General features: G+C 37.4%; 1 protein-coding gene across 1 annotated transcript in view; it reads left to right on the plus strand.

The window, feature by feature from the left end:
* MEIKIN (meiotic kinetochore factor) overlaps positions 1-18,478 on the plus strand; it is a 139,441-nt gene that overhangs the window by 63,758 nt on the left and 57,205 nt on the right. The window contains exons 10-11 of the mRNA XM_014480811.2: positions 3,783-3,863; positions 9,149-9,268. Of these exons, the coding sequence (XP_014336297.1) occupies positions 3,783-3,863; positions 9,149-9,268 (201 nt within the window). The remainder of the gene's footprint in view (positions 1-3,782; positions 3,864-9,148; positions 9,269-18,478) is intronic.

Consider the following 18,478-nt stretch of genomic DNA (forward strand, 5'->3'; position numbering starts at 1 on the left):
AACATAGTAACAATGTTCTATGTTAAGGAATTATAAATCAGTACATTAGGCCTGGAATCTAGTGGTCTTCGGGGAGGAATTCGAACTTGACTTTGTATATAGCAGTAGCTACTATTGGAGTGGCTACTCAATGTAAGCATTATTCTAAGCATTTTTTGTTAATTATATGTTTTTATAGCATTCCTGTTATGTAAGGTTTTCATTTATATTTTAGCTATTTTATAGCTGAGGAAAATGAGGTTTAAGTGTTAACCAATATGCTTGAGGAATTTATGGCAAGTCTTCCTTGATCTGAAGCCTATACTTTTTTCACTCTACCATACTGTCATTGTATAACTGGGGAGCAGATTGAAAGAGGGCAAGACTGTCAGCAAGAAGATTCATTACAAAGATTTTTGGTGGGAGATTGTGGTAGCTTTAACTAGGATGTTTTGTAGGACATATGAAAAAATGTGCATGGATTCAAGATATTTTGCCTGTAGAGTTCATGGATTGGATATAGAGGCAGAAAGAGTGAGTGGTGTCAAGAAAGACTTCTAGGTTTGTGTCTTAAGCAGTTTTGATGGATAAAGGTGCTATATAATGTGATAGGAGAAGCATGAGGTCTGAATGCACATGAAGATGAAAATGTTGGAAGCACCACTGGCTGCAAGTTTGCAGGTCAGAAAAATAAAAGAGGAGTGTACAATATTACAGATATTTTAGAATGTATAGTATTGGATGAAATCACTTGGGAAAGAGTATCTAGAGAGTAAGGAAGAGAAAGGTATCCAGGATCAATTCTTGGAAAATTCTACAGCCAGATGGAAAAGAAAGAGTGGACAGAGAGGAGGGGAAAATAAACAGTGTATGGTTTCGTAGAAGATAAGGGAGGAGGACTTTTGCTCCTAAAAGGGAGAGTGGCCAGTTTTGCCGAACGCTGCTTGCAGGTCGTGTTATAAAGAATTTTGGAAAATTGGAGGACTTCCAGTTTCTGATCTAACACGAAAGGAATTTAGAAATCATTGCTCTGTCCTAGCAAGTAGAAACCTGAACAAACTGAAAAATCAGCAACGCTTTATAGATCTGTCAAAGAAGTAAGGTCGCATGGTAAACTGCTACACCAGATCATGGAAAGACAGACAGGTGGATACAGAGAATATTGACTTACCAGAGCAGAAACACATGAACAGAAACCTCCCTGAGAACCAGTGCTGGGGTGGGAAAACCAAAAATGTCGTTGATGAATTTCTGAGGCTCATTGTGGACAACTCAAGAGGAACCCATTCATCACAGGAACCTCCACACTTCTGTGAGTTTTACCTGCAGAAACTGTACCAGATCCTCATAATGAATATCAGTGAAGAATACCCTCATGGTTCTGGTAGTGGGAAGGGAAAAGAAACCATTTTGAAATACCTCAACCATTTTGAAATATTCTGTTTTTCTTAACAAAGCCTGCTCTCAAGAGAAGGTGTTTAAGATCCTAACTTGCTGGGGTTTTAGAAGGCAAGGGCAACCCACTCCAGTACTCTTGTCTGGAAAATCCCATGGATGCAGGAGCCTGGGGGGCTGCAGTCCATGGGGTCGCTAAGAGTTGGACATGACTGAGCGACTTCACTTTCACTTTTCACTTTCATGCATTGGAGAAGGAAATGACAACCCACTCCAGTGTTCTTGCCTGGAGAATCCCAGGGACGGGGGAGCCTGGTGGGCTGCCGTCTCATGGGGTCACACAGAGTCGGACATGACTGAAGCAGCTTAGCAGCAGTAACCTACCTGGGGAAGGGAAATACCTGATTCCAGCCAGCTCTGCCCTTCCAGTGGAGAAAGGAAATTACCCAGTTCTAGCTCCCTCTAGCCTTCCACATCGGGGAATGGAAGTACCCAACTACTACAGGATGGTCCTTTCTAGCCATCCTGCCTCAATTTGCAGGGAGGGGAACTAAGAAGGACTGGTGATGTTCACAGTCCAGGGGCATAGGCTCAATAAAATACTGACTTAATCATAGAATTGTAGAAGGCTTCCCCTCTCCCCCCACAATTTATCAGTGCATTATGAAAGACTATTCACCGCAGTTGTTATTACCCAGTACAACATGTCTACCTTTTAGCAAAAATTGCAAGCCATACTAAAGGCCAGAAATTACTGTTTAAAGAGACTGAATAAGCATTGGAACCAGAGTCAGATATTACAGTACTGTTAGAATTATAACCAATTTGAATTATATTTCAAACCAGAAATATAAAATAATTGTAATTAATATGCTAAGGCAGTTACAGGAAAAAGTAGACAACATGCAATATAAGCAGAGAGATGGAAATTCTAAGAATAATCAGAAAAGGAATGCTTGAGATCAAAAATACTATAGCAGAAATGAAGAATGCTTTACCTATTTTAAGAAAGTTTTATCTGTAAACTTTGAAGTTAGAGAATTATAGATAGAAATACATATCCCATTTTAATTATAACACACATCCATATAACAATAAAAACAGGACATCTGAGAAGTGATACAAATGTTTTTAAAGCACTGTGAAATGTGTCTTAGGATTCTGAATTTGTTTCAGCCTGAAAAAGATCCTGAACCTAGAGATACAAATTTTCAAACAACGTTAAACTCTCGTCATCTAAAAATCAAGGTTCCATCATCTCACCAGAGGTCTGTTGTAGAAAGCAGTGCAGGTAAATCAGTTGCTAAAGTTCTGCTGCCTCAGCCTCTCAAACCTGCATTGGTAAGCACTGTTCTTTTATTAGCTGGTTCTTGAAAAGATTGTAAAATGAAAATGTACTTATTAGAAAGATTTAGATGTACATAACTTCTTAGCAAAGCTAGGAAAAATTGCAGAGAATCTATATACTTACAGCTATATACAGGCAGATATGTTTTAAATGGACTGACAGTTGACAATTGGTTTGCTTGAGACCACTGGGAAAGATTATTCAGCAGAATTAAGAGTTCAAGTGCCATATTGGAGGGGGTAATATTGGAGAAAGAAGAGCAGGGAGGAAGGAAGATTGGGGTGAAATAGCCTTAGTCTTCAATGCAGAGCTGACAAAAGCTCTCCCAGTGGGGAGGTCTGGAGCATAGATTGTCCATTACAGGAATCTTACATTGGGCTGCTATGTTCAAATGTTGGCTGAGGCTTGCCCAAGAAGGTAATGGCTTCAACCTAAAAGCTGAAGCAGATTCTAAAGCTGTTGCAGCTGGGAGCTATCAGGTAACCGTGCTCCTTCAGTGGAGCAGCATGTATCATATGTAACATTTGCATGACAGTTCCTAGGGTAGAATAATCCCTGTTGTTCAGATGAACATATTGAAAGATTATATAGCTAACAAATTAGAGAGCTAACAGATTTAGTGTGCTAGGTAAATGTACCTATAAATTTTTTGATAAAAGTTTCCTAATAAATATTCTAAATTATGTCTTGAACAACTAGTTTAAGAGATTTCTAAGCCAGAAGAGTGAAAGGAAGAAAAGATGAAAGAAAAAAAGAAACCTAACACAACTTCCCTATGATGTTCAAATTTTATGAGTTTGGGTTCCAGGCTTCTCAGCATATACTGACACCTATTCAAAGAGGTTTATCATTTGTACCACTTGGAGTTTTTTTGAAGTTGTTTAACCCAGCTCAAGTCAAACAGTTCTTTAATTACCTGTCTAGTGGTTTAAAATTGAGTTAGTAGATTAAAATGCTATTACTGTGACACATTATGATCTAGTATAAAATTATAAAATTTTGTGTTTACTGTATTATTTCTTTCTGCTGTTCAATTCTCTGTTTCACAAAATACTGATAGAACGCACATTCCAGTACTTCTGATAAGAAAAGCAGAGGCCTGTTAACAAGTACTCCATCTTCGCAAACACCTGGTTTAGTGGTAAGTGTTATTATCATTTAGCACTTGTAGTATCTGTTTTCTGGCTCTCTGTTCTCTTTTTCTATTTCTCCTAGACTAGGGGAATATTGCACATAGTAATGTCTGTATTTTCTGTTGCATAAACATATTTTCACTGGAAGTACTCTATATACTGTTATACATGAAAGAAATTTTTTATTCTTTAAAAAATTTTTTTACTGTGGAAAAAATACATAACATAAAATTTACCCTTGTAATCATTTTTAAATGTACAGTTCAAGTACATTCACATTGTTGTAACCATCATCCATACTCAGAAATTTTTCATCTTGTAAAACTGAAATTTCATACCCATTGAATAGTGAATTGCCCATTCCTTCCTCCTCCAGTTCCTTGTAACCACCATTCTACTTTTTGTCTCTATGAATTTGACTGTTCTAGGCATTTCATATAAATGAACCATATGGTATTTGTCTTTTTTGTGACTGACTTATTTCACTCAACATAATGTCTTCACGGTTCGTCAATGTTGAAGAATATGTCAGGACTTATGTCCTTATTTAAGGCTGAATAATATTCCATTGTATGAATGTACCACATTTTGTTTATCCATTCTTCTGTTGTTGGACATTTGGTTGCATCCATCTTTTGGCTATTGTAAATAATGTTGCTATGGACATGGGTATACAAATATCTCTTTGTGGCCCTGTTTTGAATTCATTTGGTATATTATTCAAAGCAAAATTGCTGATCCTTTGTTAACTCTCATTGTAGCTTTTTGAGGAACAACCATACTTTTTTCCATGTCAGCTGCACTATTTTACATTCCCACCAATTTACAAGGGTTCCAATTTCTCTACATCCTTGTTCACACTTATTATTTTCTGTGTGTGTGTGTTTTTTTAAAATAACAGGTGTAAGATGGTATCTCCTTGTGGTTTCGATTTGTATTTCTCTAATGGCTAATGATGCTGAGCATCTTTTCACATGCTTATTGGTCATTTTATATCTTCTTTTGAGAAATGTCGGTTCAAGTCCTTTGTTCATTTTTAAAATCAGGTTGTTAATTTTTTTGTTGTTGAGTTGTAAGAGTTCTTTATATATTCTAGATATGAACCCCTTATCAGATATATGGTTTACAAATATTTACTCTCATTCTGTGGGTTACCTTTTCATTCTGTTGATAGTACCCTTTGATGCACAAAAGTTTTAAATTTTTTAAAATTTAATTTTTAAATTAATTTATTTAATTTAATTGGAGGCTAATTACTTTACAATATTGTGGTGGTTTTGCCATACATTGACATGTAGTCCAGTTTATCTTTTGTTCTTGTTTTTGTTGTCTGTGCTTTTGTGACATATCGAAGAAGTCATTATTAAATGCAATATCATGAAGTTTTCTCCCTGTATTTTCTTCTAAGAATCTATAATTTGCCTCTTACCCAGCCAGGGTTCTTCTGAGGTTCAACTGAACAGCAGGTATACAGCTTGCAAGTAGAGCAAGATCAGGTGTGCCTCTTCAGTGCAAGCAGTCCTCACAGGAGCTCATATAGTAGCTTGCACAGCAGTCTGGAGAGAGCTCAGATACAAGGAGATGAGATTCAGTATGTTTTATAATAACACCTAGATGTAGCTTCCAGGGTCCCCACAAGGGACATGCCTAATTACAAGAGTCAGGGAAGCCCATAATGTGTGTTTTCTAGCATTTTTTAAATTTACATTGTATGTATAATTCCTCAAAATTAGATATCATTTTTACCCTAAGCAGTGTTGCCTAGTAATATAGTTGACATTTTTACCTTTATCAGATTCTTAGTGGAACAGAGCTGGAGAGTTAACCAAAGATCACTTTTGCAAGATGGGAAAACGGTATTCTGTGAACACTCTGCTCACAGTCTTTCTAGTATTCTAAAGATTAATATTTTTCCTAGAAAATGACTTTCTTTTTTATTCATTTTTGTTTTATCTTTTGGGTTAATATATATATATATATATATATATATATATATATGAGAAATGTGTTTAAAAATGATTTTTCCCCTACAAAACTAATTAATTGACTATTTTGTAAATACCAACATCTTTTTAAAATTGAGCCATAATTCACATTTTTAAAAATTCACCTTGCTGAAGTATGAATTCAGTGACTTTTAGTGTACTCATAAGCTTGTGCAACCACTACTACAATCTAATTAAAGAACATTTTTCATCACCCCCTTAGCAGTCACTTATCATTCCTCCTATCTCATCCTCCAGCTTCTGGAAGTTACTAATCTACTTTCTATCTCTTTAAAGTTTGCTTATTGTGGCCGTTCCATATACATTGTATCATACAGTATGTGGCTTTTTGTGTCTAACTGCTTTCACTTACCATAATATTTTTAAGATTTATCCATGTTACAGCATTTATCAGTATTTTGTTTATTTATGGCTGAATAACGTCTCATATTAAGGATATACCACATTTTATTTACTAATTCATCAGTTTATGGGTATTTGAATGAATAGCAGTGCTATGAGTGTTCATGGACAAGTCTGTGTGTGGATATATGTTTTCAGTTTTCTTGGGTGTATATCACCCCAGTCAATTTAGAACATTTTTATCACCACACACACAAAAAAACCCATTCCTTTTAACCATTGCCATTATCACTTTATTCCTCCATCCCACTATCTGGTCCCAAGCAACCACTAATCCACTTTTTATCCCAATAGATTTCCTAGATATTTATTCACATTTACGTGAATAAAATCATATGTAGCCTTTTGTGACTAACGTCTTTTAGTTTAGCATATTTTCAAGGTTAGTATATACCAGTACTTCTTTCCTTTTTGTGGCCTAATAATAGTATTCATGACCACTTGAGTTGTTTCTGCCTTTGAGCTATTATTAATAATGAGGAGCTACAAACATTCAGATACAACTTTTGTGTGGATGTGCGTTTTCATTTCTCTTGAGCATATAGCTAGACGTAAAATTGCAGAGTTATATGGTGACTCTGTGGTTAATAATTAGAGGATTGATAGGCTGTTTTCCAAAGTGGTTGAACAATTTTACATTCCCAGCAGCAGTATGAGTGTCTTGATTGTCTGTATTCTTACCAACACTTACCATCATCCATCTTTTGGCCATGTGAAGTAGTATATCATTGTGATTTTGCAGTAGAGCTTATTGGCCTTATGTATATCTTCTTTGGAGAAATGTCTACTCAGATCCTCTTCATTTAAAGTTAGGCTATTAGTCTTTTTATTGTTGAGTTGTAAGTGTTATTTATATGTTCCAGATACTAGACCCTTATCAGATAAATAATTTTCAAATGTTTTCTCCCATTTTGTAGGTAAATATTTAGTGTCTTTTAATAAATAAAAATACTTTTGAGAGCGCTTAGTGGCTTGACATTTTAAGGTCTACATTTTTTTTCTTTTTTTTATTGAATGAGTCTATTTGCCCTTTGGTTCATTCCATAGCTTGCTGCCACCAAATGGGTCATTTAGATTCCCCTCAATTCCAAGTTGCCATTCCTTGGCTGGCTTCCCTGAAAGGAGGCCAGTTGACTCAGGGCTTCTAAGGATTTTCATTTTCTAGGGTCTCACTTTCAGGTGACCTTTTTAACACTGTTTCAAAATACACATTGATAGGCCTGAAGTTGTTCTGTCTCCCTACGAGGAAGAGGAGCTGGGCAAGGGCAGATGCCCCCAGTCCCCACCCAGCCAGTTGATAATTCATTCTGGGCACACATACATGTGGTATAGCCTAGGTTCAGGCCAGGTTACTGTAGTCAGATCTGGCGCCTCAACATGACAGAGCTTCTTGAAATCCAAAACTAAGGAGTATGGGTCGTGACTTTGGCTTTAAATATTTTGATTTTGATGTAGAAATATGTGGCAAGTTGAGAAACCTGATAATGATATGGGTATGGCGCTCTGGAACAAGGTAGAGATTTTAAAAATCTCTAGTGTACAGTGGTAGGCAAAAAGAAGGCAAAGGCAGAACACTGGGGAAGGCTAACAGTTAAGGGAAGATCAGGGAAATTAGTCCATGAGGTGTAGTTGCTGGGTAGGTGAATTTCATTTAGTGGGCACTTCAGTTCAGTCACTCAGTCATGTCCGACTCTTTGTGACCCCATGAACTGTAGCATGCCAGGCCTCCCTTTCCATCACCAACTCCCAGAGTTTACCCAAACTCATGCCCATTGAGTCGGTGATGCCATCTAACCATCTCATCCTCTGTTGTCCCCTTCTCCTCCTGCCCCCAATCCCTCCCAAAATCAGTCTTTTCAAATGAGTCAGCTCTTTGTATCAGGTGGCAAAAATACTGGAGTTTCAGCTTCAACATCAGTCCTTCCGATGAACACCCAGGACCAATTTCCCTTAAGATGGCCTGGTTGGATCTCCTTGCAGTCCAAGGGACTCTCAAGAGTCTTCTCCAACACCACAGTTCAAAAATATCAATTCTTCTGCTCTCAGCCCTCTTTATAGTCCAACTCTCACATCCATACATGACTACTGGAAAAACCATAGCCTTGACTAGACGGACCTTTGTTGACAAATGTCTCTGCTTTTTAATATGCTGTCTAGGTTGGTCATCAGAGAAGGCAATGGCACCCCACTCCAGTACTCTTGCCGGGAAAATCCCATGGATGGAGAAGCCTGGTGGGCTACAGTCCATGGGGTCGCTAAGAGTCAGACAGGACTGAACGACTTCACTTTCACTTTTCACTTTCATGCATTGGAGAAGGAAATGGCAACCCACTCCAGTGTTCTTGCCTGGAGAGTCCCAGGGATGGGGGAGCCTGGTGGGCTGCCATCTATGGGGCTACACGGAGTCAGACACGACTGAAGCAACTTAGCAGCAGCAGGTTGGTCATAAATTTCCTTCCAAGGAGTAAGCGTCTTTTAATTTCATGGCTGCAATCACCATCTGCAGTGATTTTGGAGCCCCCCAAAATAAAGTCTGTTACTATTTCCACTGTTTTCCCATCTATTTGCCATGAAGTGATGGGACCACTTAATATGTATAAATTAAATGATACTTTAGCAAATGAAAATTCTTATTTAAAAATAATTTTAAAGCTAAAGAGCCTTGTACTATTCTTTATAGATTTATTTGTTCCCAGTTAAACATGCATCTTTTGAAGAGGTATTTCTAAATATCAGCAATTATATTAATTCAGATAAAATTATTCATATGTCAAGCTCACAAGAAAATCATTCAATTGAGAGAGTAGTTCAACTTTTCTTTGGTTACTTAAAAATGATTGTTTTGCAGTATTGTACTTCTACAAGAGTAATGTATTCTTTTATAGATTGATTTGTCCTCAGTGCAAAAAGCATCTTTTGAAGAACTATTTCCAAATGTCAGCAATTATGTTAATTCAGATGAAATTGTTCCTGTGTCAACTTTGCAAGACAGTTCTTCAAATGAGGTAGTAGTTTCAAATTTTCCTTCACTTACTAAAAGAAATAATTACTTTTATATTGGATACTTTGTATATGAGATACTTTAAGAGATCTGTAACTCAGTTGAGGCTAACATCATCTACATGTGGAGTCAGCTATCAGATATCATTCCAAATAAAGGATATTAGGCTGTCACTTTGTATCATCAAGACCTAGGAATATAAAAAACCCAGATGAAATAGTATTATCCTACTTGGATCCAAAACTCAGTATGTCTGTACATAGAAATTGTTGACATCAACTTAGTTGTGTTAGCAAGAATATATGGAAGTACTAATAAAATGCATAACTCTTAAGAGCCATGGCAGGGGGGGTGGGGGGATGGGAGTAAAGACAGAGGATGACTGGAAAAAGAGAGGAGAACAGAAGCGGGGGGAGAGAGAGAAAGAGACAGAGAAAAGGGAGAGAGGGCAGACAAGAGAGAGAAAGAATAAGACAAGAAAAGGGCAGAGAGATAAAGAAATAAAAATGCAGAACTTAGGAATGGGTGGTAGTTTATTGTAGCTAGACCCCAGTGTGACCCTAAGGTGAAGATGGGGATGCAGATGGTGAGGAAAAAGCTAGAGATGAGATTGTAGAGATAAGTAGAGGCCAACATCAAAGATGGTCTTATAATCCTTGTTAAGGAATTTGGATTTTTCTGGAGGGGGTGCTGGTAAGAGTTTGTAAACAGGAGATATGAATGTTCTAGTATAAAGTTTATTTTGGCTCCCAGGGTGGAGAAAGGCTGAGACTAGAGGCAACTCGAGGGATAATCTTCCAGAGAAAGGAAGAGAAAGAAAGAATATAGGATAAGAGGCTTAAGGATATTTAAAAGGGTTTAAAATAGGAGTTTAGGGGAATGGAAGAACTAGGGAAACCCAAAATTATAGCCCATTGCGGAGAGCCTTGTTGAGACTGGGAACTGTTACTTAAAAAAAAAAGATTCTTTGTTGAGCCATGATATAATTGACATACAATGAGCTACAAATATTTAAAGTGTGCAATTTAAATTTCTTACATATATGAGCACCCTTGAAACCATCAGCACAATCAAGATAGTGAAAATACTCATCACCAAAAGTTGACATTGGTATGGTGGTGGTTTAGTCATTAAGTCATATCTGACTCTTGTGACCCATAGATGGTAGCCCACCAGATTCCTCTGTTCATGGGATTTCCCGGGAAAGAATACTGGAGTGGGTTGCCATTTCTTTCTCCAGGGGATCTTCCCAACCCAGGGATTGAATCTGGGTCCCCTGTATTGCAGGTGGTCTCCTATATTGCATGTGTTTTCTTTACCACCTGAGCCACCAGGAAAGCCTGGTATTGATATACACAATCATATTTACAAAGCAGAAATAGAGACACAGACATAGAGAACAAGCCTATGGATACCAAGGGGAAAAGAGGGGAATGGGGTGAATTGGGAATTTAGGATTGACATACATATATTAGTGATGCCATGTATAAAATAGATAACTAATGAGAACCTTCTGTATAGCCCAGGGAACTCTACTCAATGCTGTATGGTGACCTAAATGGGAAGAAAATCCAAAAAATGGAATATATCTATATATATATCTGATTCACTTTGCTGTACAGTAGACACTAACACAATATTATAAAGTGACTATACTCTAATAAAAGTAAAAAAAAAAAGTTTTCCTGTGTATAAGTATCTTTGAAACCACCACCACAATCAAGATAGTGAAAATATTCATCACCAGAAGTTTCCTCCTATAATATTACAATTTCTTTCTTCATGCCCACAAACAACTACTTATCTAGTTACTGTCATAACAGATTGGATTTTGGAGTCCTTCAAGAAAGAGAGAGTTGTTTTTTTTTTAGTCTGACTTCTTTCACTCAGCATAGCTATTTTGAGATTCAGCCATATTGTTGAGTATATCAATCAGTTTCAGTTCAGTTGCTCAGTCGTGTCTGACTCTTTGTGACCCCATGGACTGCAGCACGCCAGGCATCCCTGTCCATCACCAACTCCCAGTGTTTACTCAAACTCATATTCATTGAGTCAGTGATGCCATTCAACCATCTCATCCCCTGCTGTCCCCTTCTCCTCCCATCCTCAATCTTTCCCAGCATCAGGGTCTTTTCCAATGAGTCAGTTCTTCACATCAGGTGACCAAAGGATTGGAGTTTCAGCTTCAGCATCAGTCCTTCCAATGAATATTCAGCAATGATTTCCTTTTGGATAGACTGGTTGGGTCTCCTTGCTGTCCAGACTCTCAACAGTCTTCTCCAATACCACAGTTCAAAAGAATCAGTTCTTTGGCGCTCAGCTTTCTTTATAGTCCAACTCTCACATCCATACATGACTATGGGAAAAACCATAGCCTTGACTAGATGGACCTTTGTTGGCAAAGTAATGTCTCTGCTTTTTAATATGCTGTATAGGTTGGTCATAACTTTTTTCCAAGGAGCAAGTGTCTTTTAATTTCATGGCTGCAGTCACCATCTGAAGTGATTGTGGACCCCAAATAATAAAGTCACTGTTTCCACTGTTTCCCCATCAATTTGCCATGAAGTGATGGGACCAGATGCCATGATCTGAGTTTTCTGAATGTTGAGTTTTAAGCCAACTTTTTCACTCTTCTCTTTCACTTTCATCAAGAGGCTCTTTAGTTTTTCTTCCCTTTCTGCCATAAGGGTGGTGTCATCTGCATATCTGAGGTTATTGATGTTTCTCCCGGCAATCTTGATTCCAGCTTGTGCTTCATCCAGTCCAGCATTTCTCATGATGTACTCTGCATATGAGTTAAAGAAGCAGAGTGACAGTATACAACCTTTACGTACTTCTTTCCCATTTTGGAACCAGTCTGTTGTTCCATGTCCAGTTCTAACTGTTGCTTCTTGACCTGCATACAGTTCTCAGGAAGCAGGTCAGGTGATCAGGTATCCATTTCTTGAAGGATTTTCCATATTTTGTTGTGTATCAGTTTGTTGTGTTTGAGTGTATCAATAGTTTGTTCCTTTTTATTGCTAAGTAATATTTCATTGCATGGTATACCATAATTTATTTACCCATTCATCTATTTATGGACATTTATATTATTTAGCTGCTTGGAACATTTCAGTGAAGTATTTGTATTAACAAAGAATCTCTCCATAATCAAACTTTAGTGAGGCTATCCTGAGCTCTCTTCTAAACTAGGCCTTGACCTTGGGCTTCCATGTCCATCCTTGAATATGATTTTAGCAAGAATTCTGCTCACCAGTTTACAGAAAGTCCTCCACCTCTGATATCTGATCATTCTGGCTGCCTTTAGCATGCTGGCATGTTAAGTCTAAATCAGTTCCTGGACCTAGTTTCAATGAGTGTATTGATGGGGAGGGTTTTCCTTCACTTAACAAACAAGCAAATTCCGGGCACCAGCTGGGTATCCTAGAAAGTGAAAGTGAAAGTCGCTCAGTCTTGTCTGACTCTTTGTGGCCCCTTGGGCTATACAGTCCATGGAATTCTCCAGGCCAGAATACTGGAGTGGGTAGCCTTTCCCTTCTCCAGGGCATCTTCCCAACCCAGGGATTGAACCCAAGTCTCCTACATTGCAGGTGGATGAAATTCAACCCAATTCTGACACTACCCAGAGACAGCAACAGATTCCACAGGTAAAGGGCTCTGTCCTACAGGAACACCTTATACTTCAGACACCAATTGCAAGCCCAGGTTATTACCTGTGTTTCTGACAGGCTGGCTACAAATTGGAGGTTCCATTACCTGTCTCCTGAGACTTCAGACTCCAGTCACAAGTCCTTTACTTCTAACTTACTGGCTGTAAATCAGAAGTTCTCACAACTCTCTCCTTGGGTTTGATTAATTTTCTATAGTGGCTCATTGAACTCAGAAAAACATTTTACTCACCAAATTACTGTTTTATTATAAAAGGATATGATTCAGGAACAGCCAGATAGATGAGGTGCATAGAGCAAAGTATGGTGGACGGGTGCAGAGGGTCCATGCTTTCTCTTGGAGTGCCATTCTCCCCAGTCTCACCAAGATGCTCTTTGAACCCTGTCCTTTTGGAATTTTATGGAGACTTCATTACATAGGCATGATTGATTAAATCAATGGTCATTGGTGATTCATTCAACCTCTAGCTACTCTCTCCTCCCTTATGAGAAGATGTTATGGTATGGGCCTGAAAGTCCTAATCCTCTAATTACATAGTTGGTTTCCCTCACAACCAGCCGCTATCCTAGCTATAGTTCAAAAGTCACTTTATTAATGTAACAAAAGACACCTCATTTCTCTTATCACCTAGGGAATTTCAGCTCTATGCCAGAAATGGGGGCAAAGATCAAATATATATTTCCTATCATAAATCATAGTATCTTAGATAAGTTTAACAAGAATCTCCTTACCCTTGATGTCTCTCCTCTTAGCAGTTTTCCCATCCTCTGATGCTTTCACTGTTCATTGGCTTTAAATCCCCAGCTATCTTTGCTGTATTTGGAATTGGACACAACCTCTCTCTGCTATTGCAATACCACTATTGCAAGTTTTGAATAAAACTTTCCTTATTGTTTTAGCAAGTGTTATAATACACATTCTTTTACAGTATAGGTGTATATTTTCTTTCCTCTTGGATAAATACCTAAAAATGGAAATTGCCAAGCTGTTTTCCAAGTAGTTATACCATCTTACATTTCTACTAGCAGTGTTTTTTTTTTTTTTTTAGTTTTCTGTTTTAATTTTATTTTATTTTTAAACTTTACAATATTGTATTAGTTTTGCCAAATATCGAAATGAATCTGCCACAGGTATACATTAATTCCCCATCCTGAACCCTCCTCCCTCCTCCCTCCCCATACCATCCCTCTGGGTTGTCCCAGTGCACCAGCCCCAAGCATCCAGTATCATGCATCGAACCTGGACTGGCAACTCGTTTCATACATGATATTATACATGTTTCAATGCCATTCTCCCAAATCTTCCCACCCTCTCCCTCTCCCACAGAGTCCATAAGACTGTTCTATACATCAGTGTCTCTTGCTGTCTCATACACAGGGTTATTGTTACCATCTTTCTAAATTCCATATGCGTTAGTATACTGTATTGGTGTTTTTCTTTCTGACTTAATTCACTCTGTATAATAGGCTCCAGTTTCATCCACCTCATTAGAATTGATTCAAATGTATTCTTTTTAATGGCAAAGTAATATTCCATTCTGTATATGTACCACAGCTTTCTTATCCATTCATCTGCTGATGGACATCTAGGTTGCTTCCATGTCCTGGCTATTATAAACAGTGCTGCGATGAACATTGGGGTACACGTGTCTCTTTCCCTTCTGGTTTCCTCAGTGTGTATGCCCAGCAGTGGGATTGCTGGATCATAAGGCAGTTCTATTTCCAGTTTTTTAAGGAATCTCCACACTGTTCTCCATAGTGGCTGTACTAGTTTGCATTCCTACCAACAGTGTAAGAGGCTTCCCTTTTCTCCATACCCTCTCCAGCATTTATTGCTTGTAGACTTTTGGATCACAGTCATGCTGACTGGCATGAAATGGTACCTCATAGTGGTTTTGATTTGCATTTCTCTGATAATGAGTGATGTTGAGCATCTTTTCATGTGTTTGTTAGCCATCTGTATGTCTTCTTTGGAGAAATGTCTATTTAGTTCTTTGGCCAATTTTTTGATTGGGTCATTTATTTTTCTGGAATTGAGCTGTAGGAGTTGCTTGTATATTTTTGAGATTAGTTGTTTGTCAGTTGCTTCATTTGCTATTATTTTCTCCAATTCTGAAGGCTGTCTTTTCACCTTGCTTATAGTTTCCTTTGATGTGCAGAAGCTTTTAAGTTTAATTAGGTCCCATTTGTTTATTTTTGCTTTTATTTCCAATATTCTGGGAGGTGGGTCATAGAGGATCCTGCTGTGATGTATGTCGGAGAGTGTTTTGCCTATGTTCTCCTCTAGGAATTTTATAGTTTCTGGTCGTACATTTAGATCTTTAATCCATTTTGAGTTTATTTTTGTGTATGGTGTTAGAAAGTGTTCTAGTTTCATTCTTTTACAAGTGGTTGACCACTTTTCCCAGCACCACTTGTTAAAGAGATTGTCTTTAATCCATTGTATATTCTTGCCTCCTTTGTGAAAGACAAGTTGTCCATATGTGTGTGGATTTATCTCTGGGCTTTCTATTTTGTTCCATTGATCTATATTTCTGTCTTTGTGCCAGTACCATACTGTCTTGATAACTGTGGCTTTGTAGTAGAGCCTGAAGTCAGGTAGGTTGATTCCTCCAGTTCCATTCTTCTTTCTCAAGATAGCTTTGGCTATTCTAGGTTTTTTGTATTTCCATACAAATTGTGAAATTATTTGTTCTAGCTCTGTGAAAAATACCACTGGTAGCTTGATAGGGATTGCGTTGAATCTATAAATTGCTTTGGGTAGTATACTCATTTTCTCTATATTGATTCTTCCAATCCATGAACATGGTATATTTCTCCATCTATTAGTGTCCTCTTTGATTTCTTTCACCAGTGTTTTATAGTTTTCTATATATAGGTCTTTAGTTTCTTTAGGTAGATATATTCCTAAGTATTTTATTCTTTCTGTTGCAGTGGTGAATGGAATTGTTTCCTTAATTTCTCTTTCTGTTTTCTCATTATTAGTGTATAGGAATGCAAGGGATTTCTGTGTGTTGATTTTATATCCTGCAACTTTACTATATTCATTGATTAGCTCTAGTAATTTTCTGGTGGAGTCTTTACGGTTTTCTATGTAGAGGATCATGTCATCTGCAAATAGTGAGAGTTTTACTTCTTCTTTTCCAATTTGGATTCCTTTTATTTCTTTTTCTGCTCTGATTGCTGTGGCCAAAACTATGTTGAATAGTAATGGTGAAAGTGGGCACCCTTGTCTTGTTCCTGACTTTAGAGGAAATGCTTTCAAGTTTTCACCATTGAGGATAATGTTTGCTGTGGGTTTGTCATATATAGCTTTTATTATGTTGAGGTATGTTCCTTCTAGTCCTGCTTTCTGGAGAGTTTTTATCATAAATGGATGTTGAATTTTGTCAAAGGCTTTCTCTGCATCTATTGAGATAATCATATGGTTTTTATTTTTCAATTTGTTAATGTGGTGTATTACATTGATTGATTTGTGGATATTGAAGAATCCTTGCATCCCTGGGATAAAGCACACTTGGTCATGGTATATGATCTTTTTAATGTGTTGTTGGATTTGCATCTATGTTCATCAGTGATATTGGCCTGTAGTTTTCTTTTTTTGTGGCATCTTTGTCAGGTTTTGGTATTAGGGTGATGGTGGCCTCATAGAAAGAGTTTGGAAGTTTACCTTCCTCTGCAATTTTCTGAAAGAGTTTGAGCAGGATAGGTGTTAGCTCTTCTCTAAATTTTAGGTAGAATTCAGCTGTGAAGCCATCTGGACCTGGGCTTTTGTTTGCTGGAAGATTTTTGATTATAGTTTCAATTTCCATGCCTGTGATGGGTCTGTTAAGATTTTCTATTTCTTCCTGGTCCAGTCTTGGAAAGTTATACTTTTCTAAGAATTTGTCCATTTCTTCCACTTTGTCCATTTTATTGGCGTATAATTGTTGATAGTAGTCTCTTATGATCCTTTGTATTTCTGTGTTGTCTGTTGTGATCTCTCCATTTTCATTTCTAATTTTATTGATTTGATTTTTCTCCCTTTGTTTCTCAATGAGTCTGGCTAATGGTTTGTCAATTTTATTTATCCTTTCAAAGAACCAGCTTTTGGCTTTGTTGATTTTTGCTATGGTCTCCTTTGTTTCTTTTGCATTTATTTCTGCTCTAATTTTTAATATTTCTTTCCTTCTACTAACCCTGGGGTTCTTCATTTCTTCCTTTTCTAGTTGCTTTAGATGTAGAGTTAGGTTATTTATTTGACTTTTTTCTTCTTTCTTGAGGTATGCCTGTATTGCTATGAACTTTCCCCTTAGGACTGCTTTTACAGTGTCCCACAGGTTTTGGGTTGTTGTGTTTTCATTTTCATTCGTTTCTATGCAAATTTTGATTTCTTCTGTGATTTGTTGGTTATTCAGCAGCGTGTTTTTCAGCCTCCATATGTTGGAATTTTTAATAGTTTTTCTCCTGTAATTGACATCTAATCTTACTGCATTGTGGTCAGAAAAGATGCTTGGGATGATTTCTATTTTTTTGAATTTACCAAGGCTAGATTTATGGCCCAGGATGTGATCTATCCTGGAGAAGGTTCCATGTGTGCTTGAGAAAAAGGTGAAATTCATTGTTTTGGGGTGAAATGTCCTATAGATATCAATTAGGTCTACCTGGTCCATTGTATCATTTAAAGTTTGTGTTTCCTTGCTAATTTTCTGTTTAGTTGATCTATTCATAGGTGTGAGTGGGGTATTAAAGTCTCCCACTATAATTGTGTTATTGTTAATTTCTCCTTTCATACTTGTTAGCATTTGTCTTACATATTGCGGTGCTCCCGTGTTGGGTGCATATATATTTATAATTGTTATATCTTCTTCTTGGATTGATCCTTTGATCATTATGTAGTGACCATCTTTGTCTCTTTTCACAGCCTTTGTTTTAAAGTCTATTTTATCTGATATGAGTATTGCTACTCCTGCTTTCTTTTGTCCTTATTTGCATGGAAAATCTTTTTCCAGCCCTTCACTTTCAGTCTGTATGTGTCCCCTGTTTTGAGGTGGGTCTCTTGTAGACAACATATGTAGGGTCTTGTTTTTGTATCCATTCAGCCAGTCTTTGTCTTTTGGTTGGGGCATTCAACCCATTTACATTTAAGGTAATTACTGATAAGTATGATCCCGTTGCCATTTACTTTATTGTTTTGGGTTTGAATTTATACACCGTTTTTGTGTTTCCTGTCTAGAGAATATCCTTTAGTATTTGTTGGAGAGCTGGTTTTGTGGTGCAGAATTCTCTCAGCTTTTGCTTGTCTGAAAAGCTTTTGATTTCTCCTTCATACTTGAATGAGATCCTTGCTGGGTACAATAATCTGGGCTGTAGGTTATTTTCTTTCATCATTTTAAGTATGTCTTGCCATTCCTTCCTGGCTTGAAGAGTTTTTATTGAAAGATCAGCTGTTATCCTTATGGGAGTTCCCTTGTGTGTTATTTGTTGTTTTTCCCCTGCTGCTTTTAATATTTGTTCTTTGTGTTTGATCTTTGTTAATTTGATTAATATGTGTCTTGGGGTGTTTC

The sequence above is a fragment of the Bos mutus genome, chromosome 7 (genome assembly GCF_027580195.1).
Source record: "Bos mutus isolate GX-2022 chromosome 7, NWIPB_WYAK_1.1, whole genome shotgun sequence".
Taxonomy (NCBI): domain Eukaryota; kingdom Metazoa; phylum Chordata; class Mammalia; order Artiodactyla; family Bovidae; genus Bos; species Bos mutus.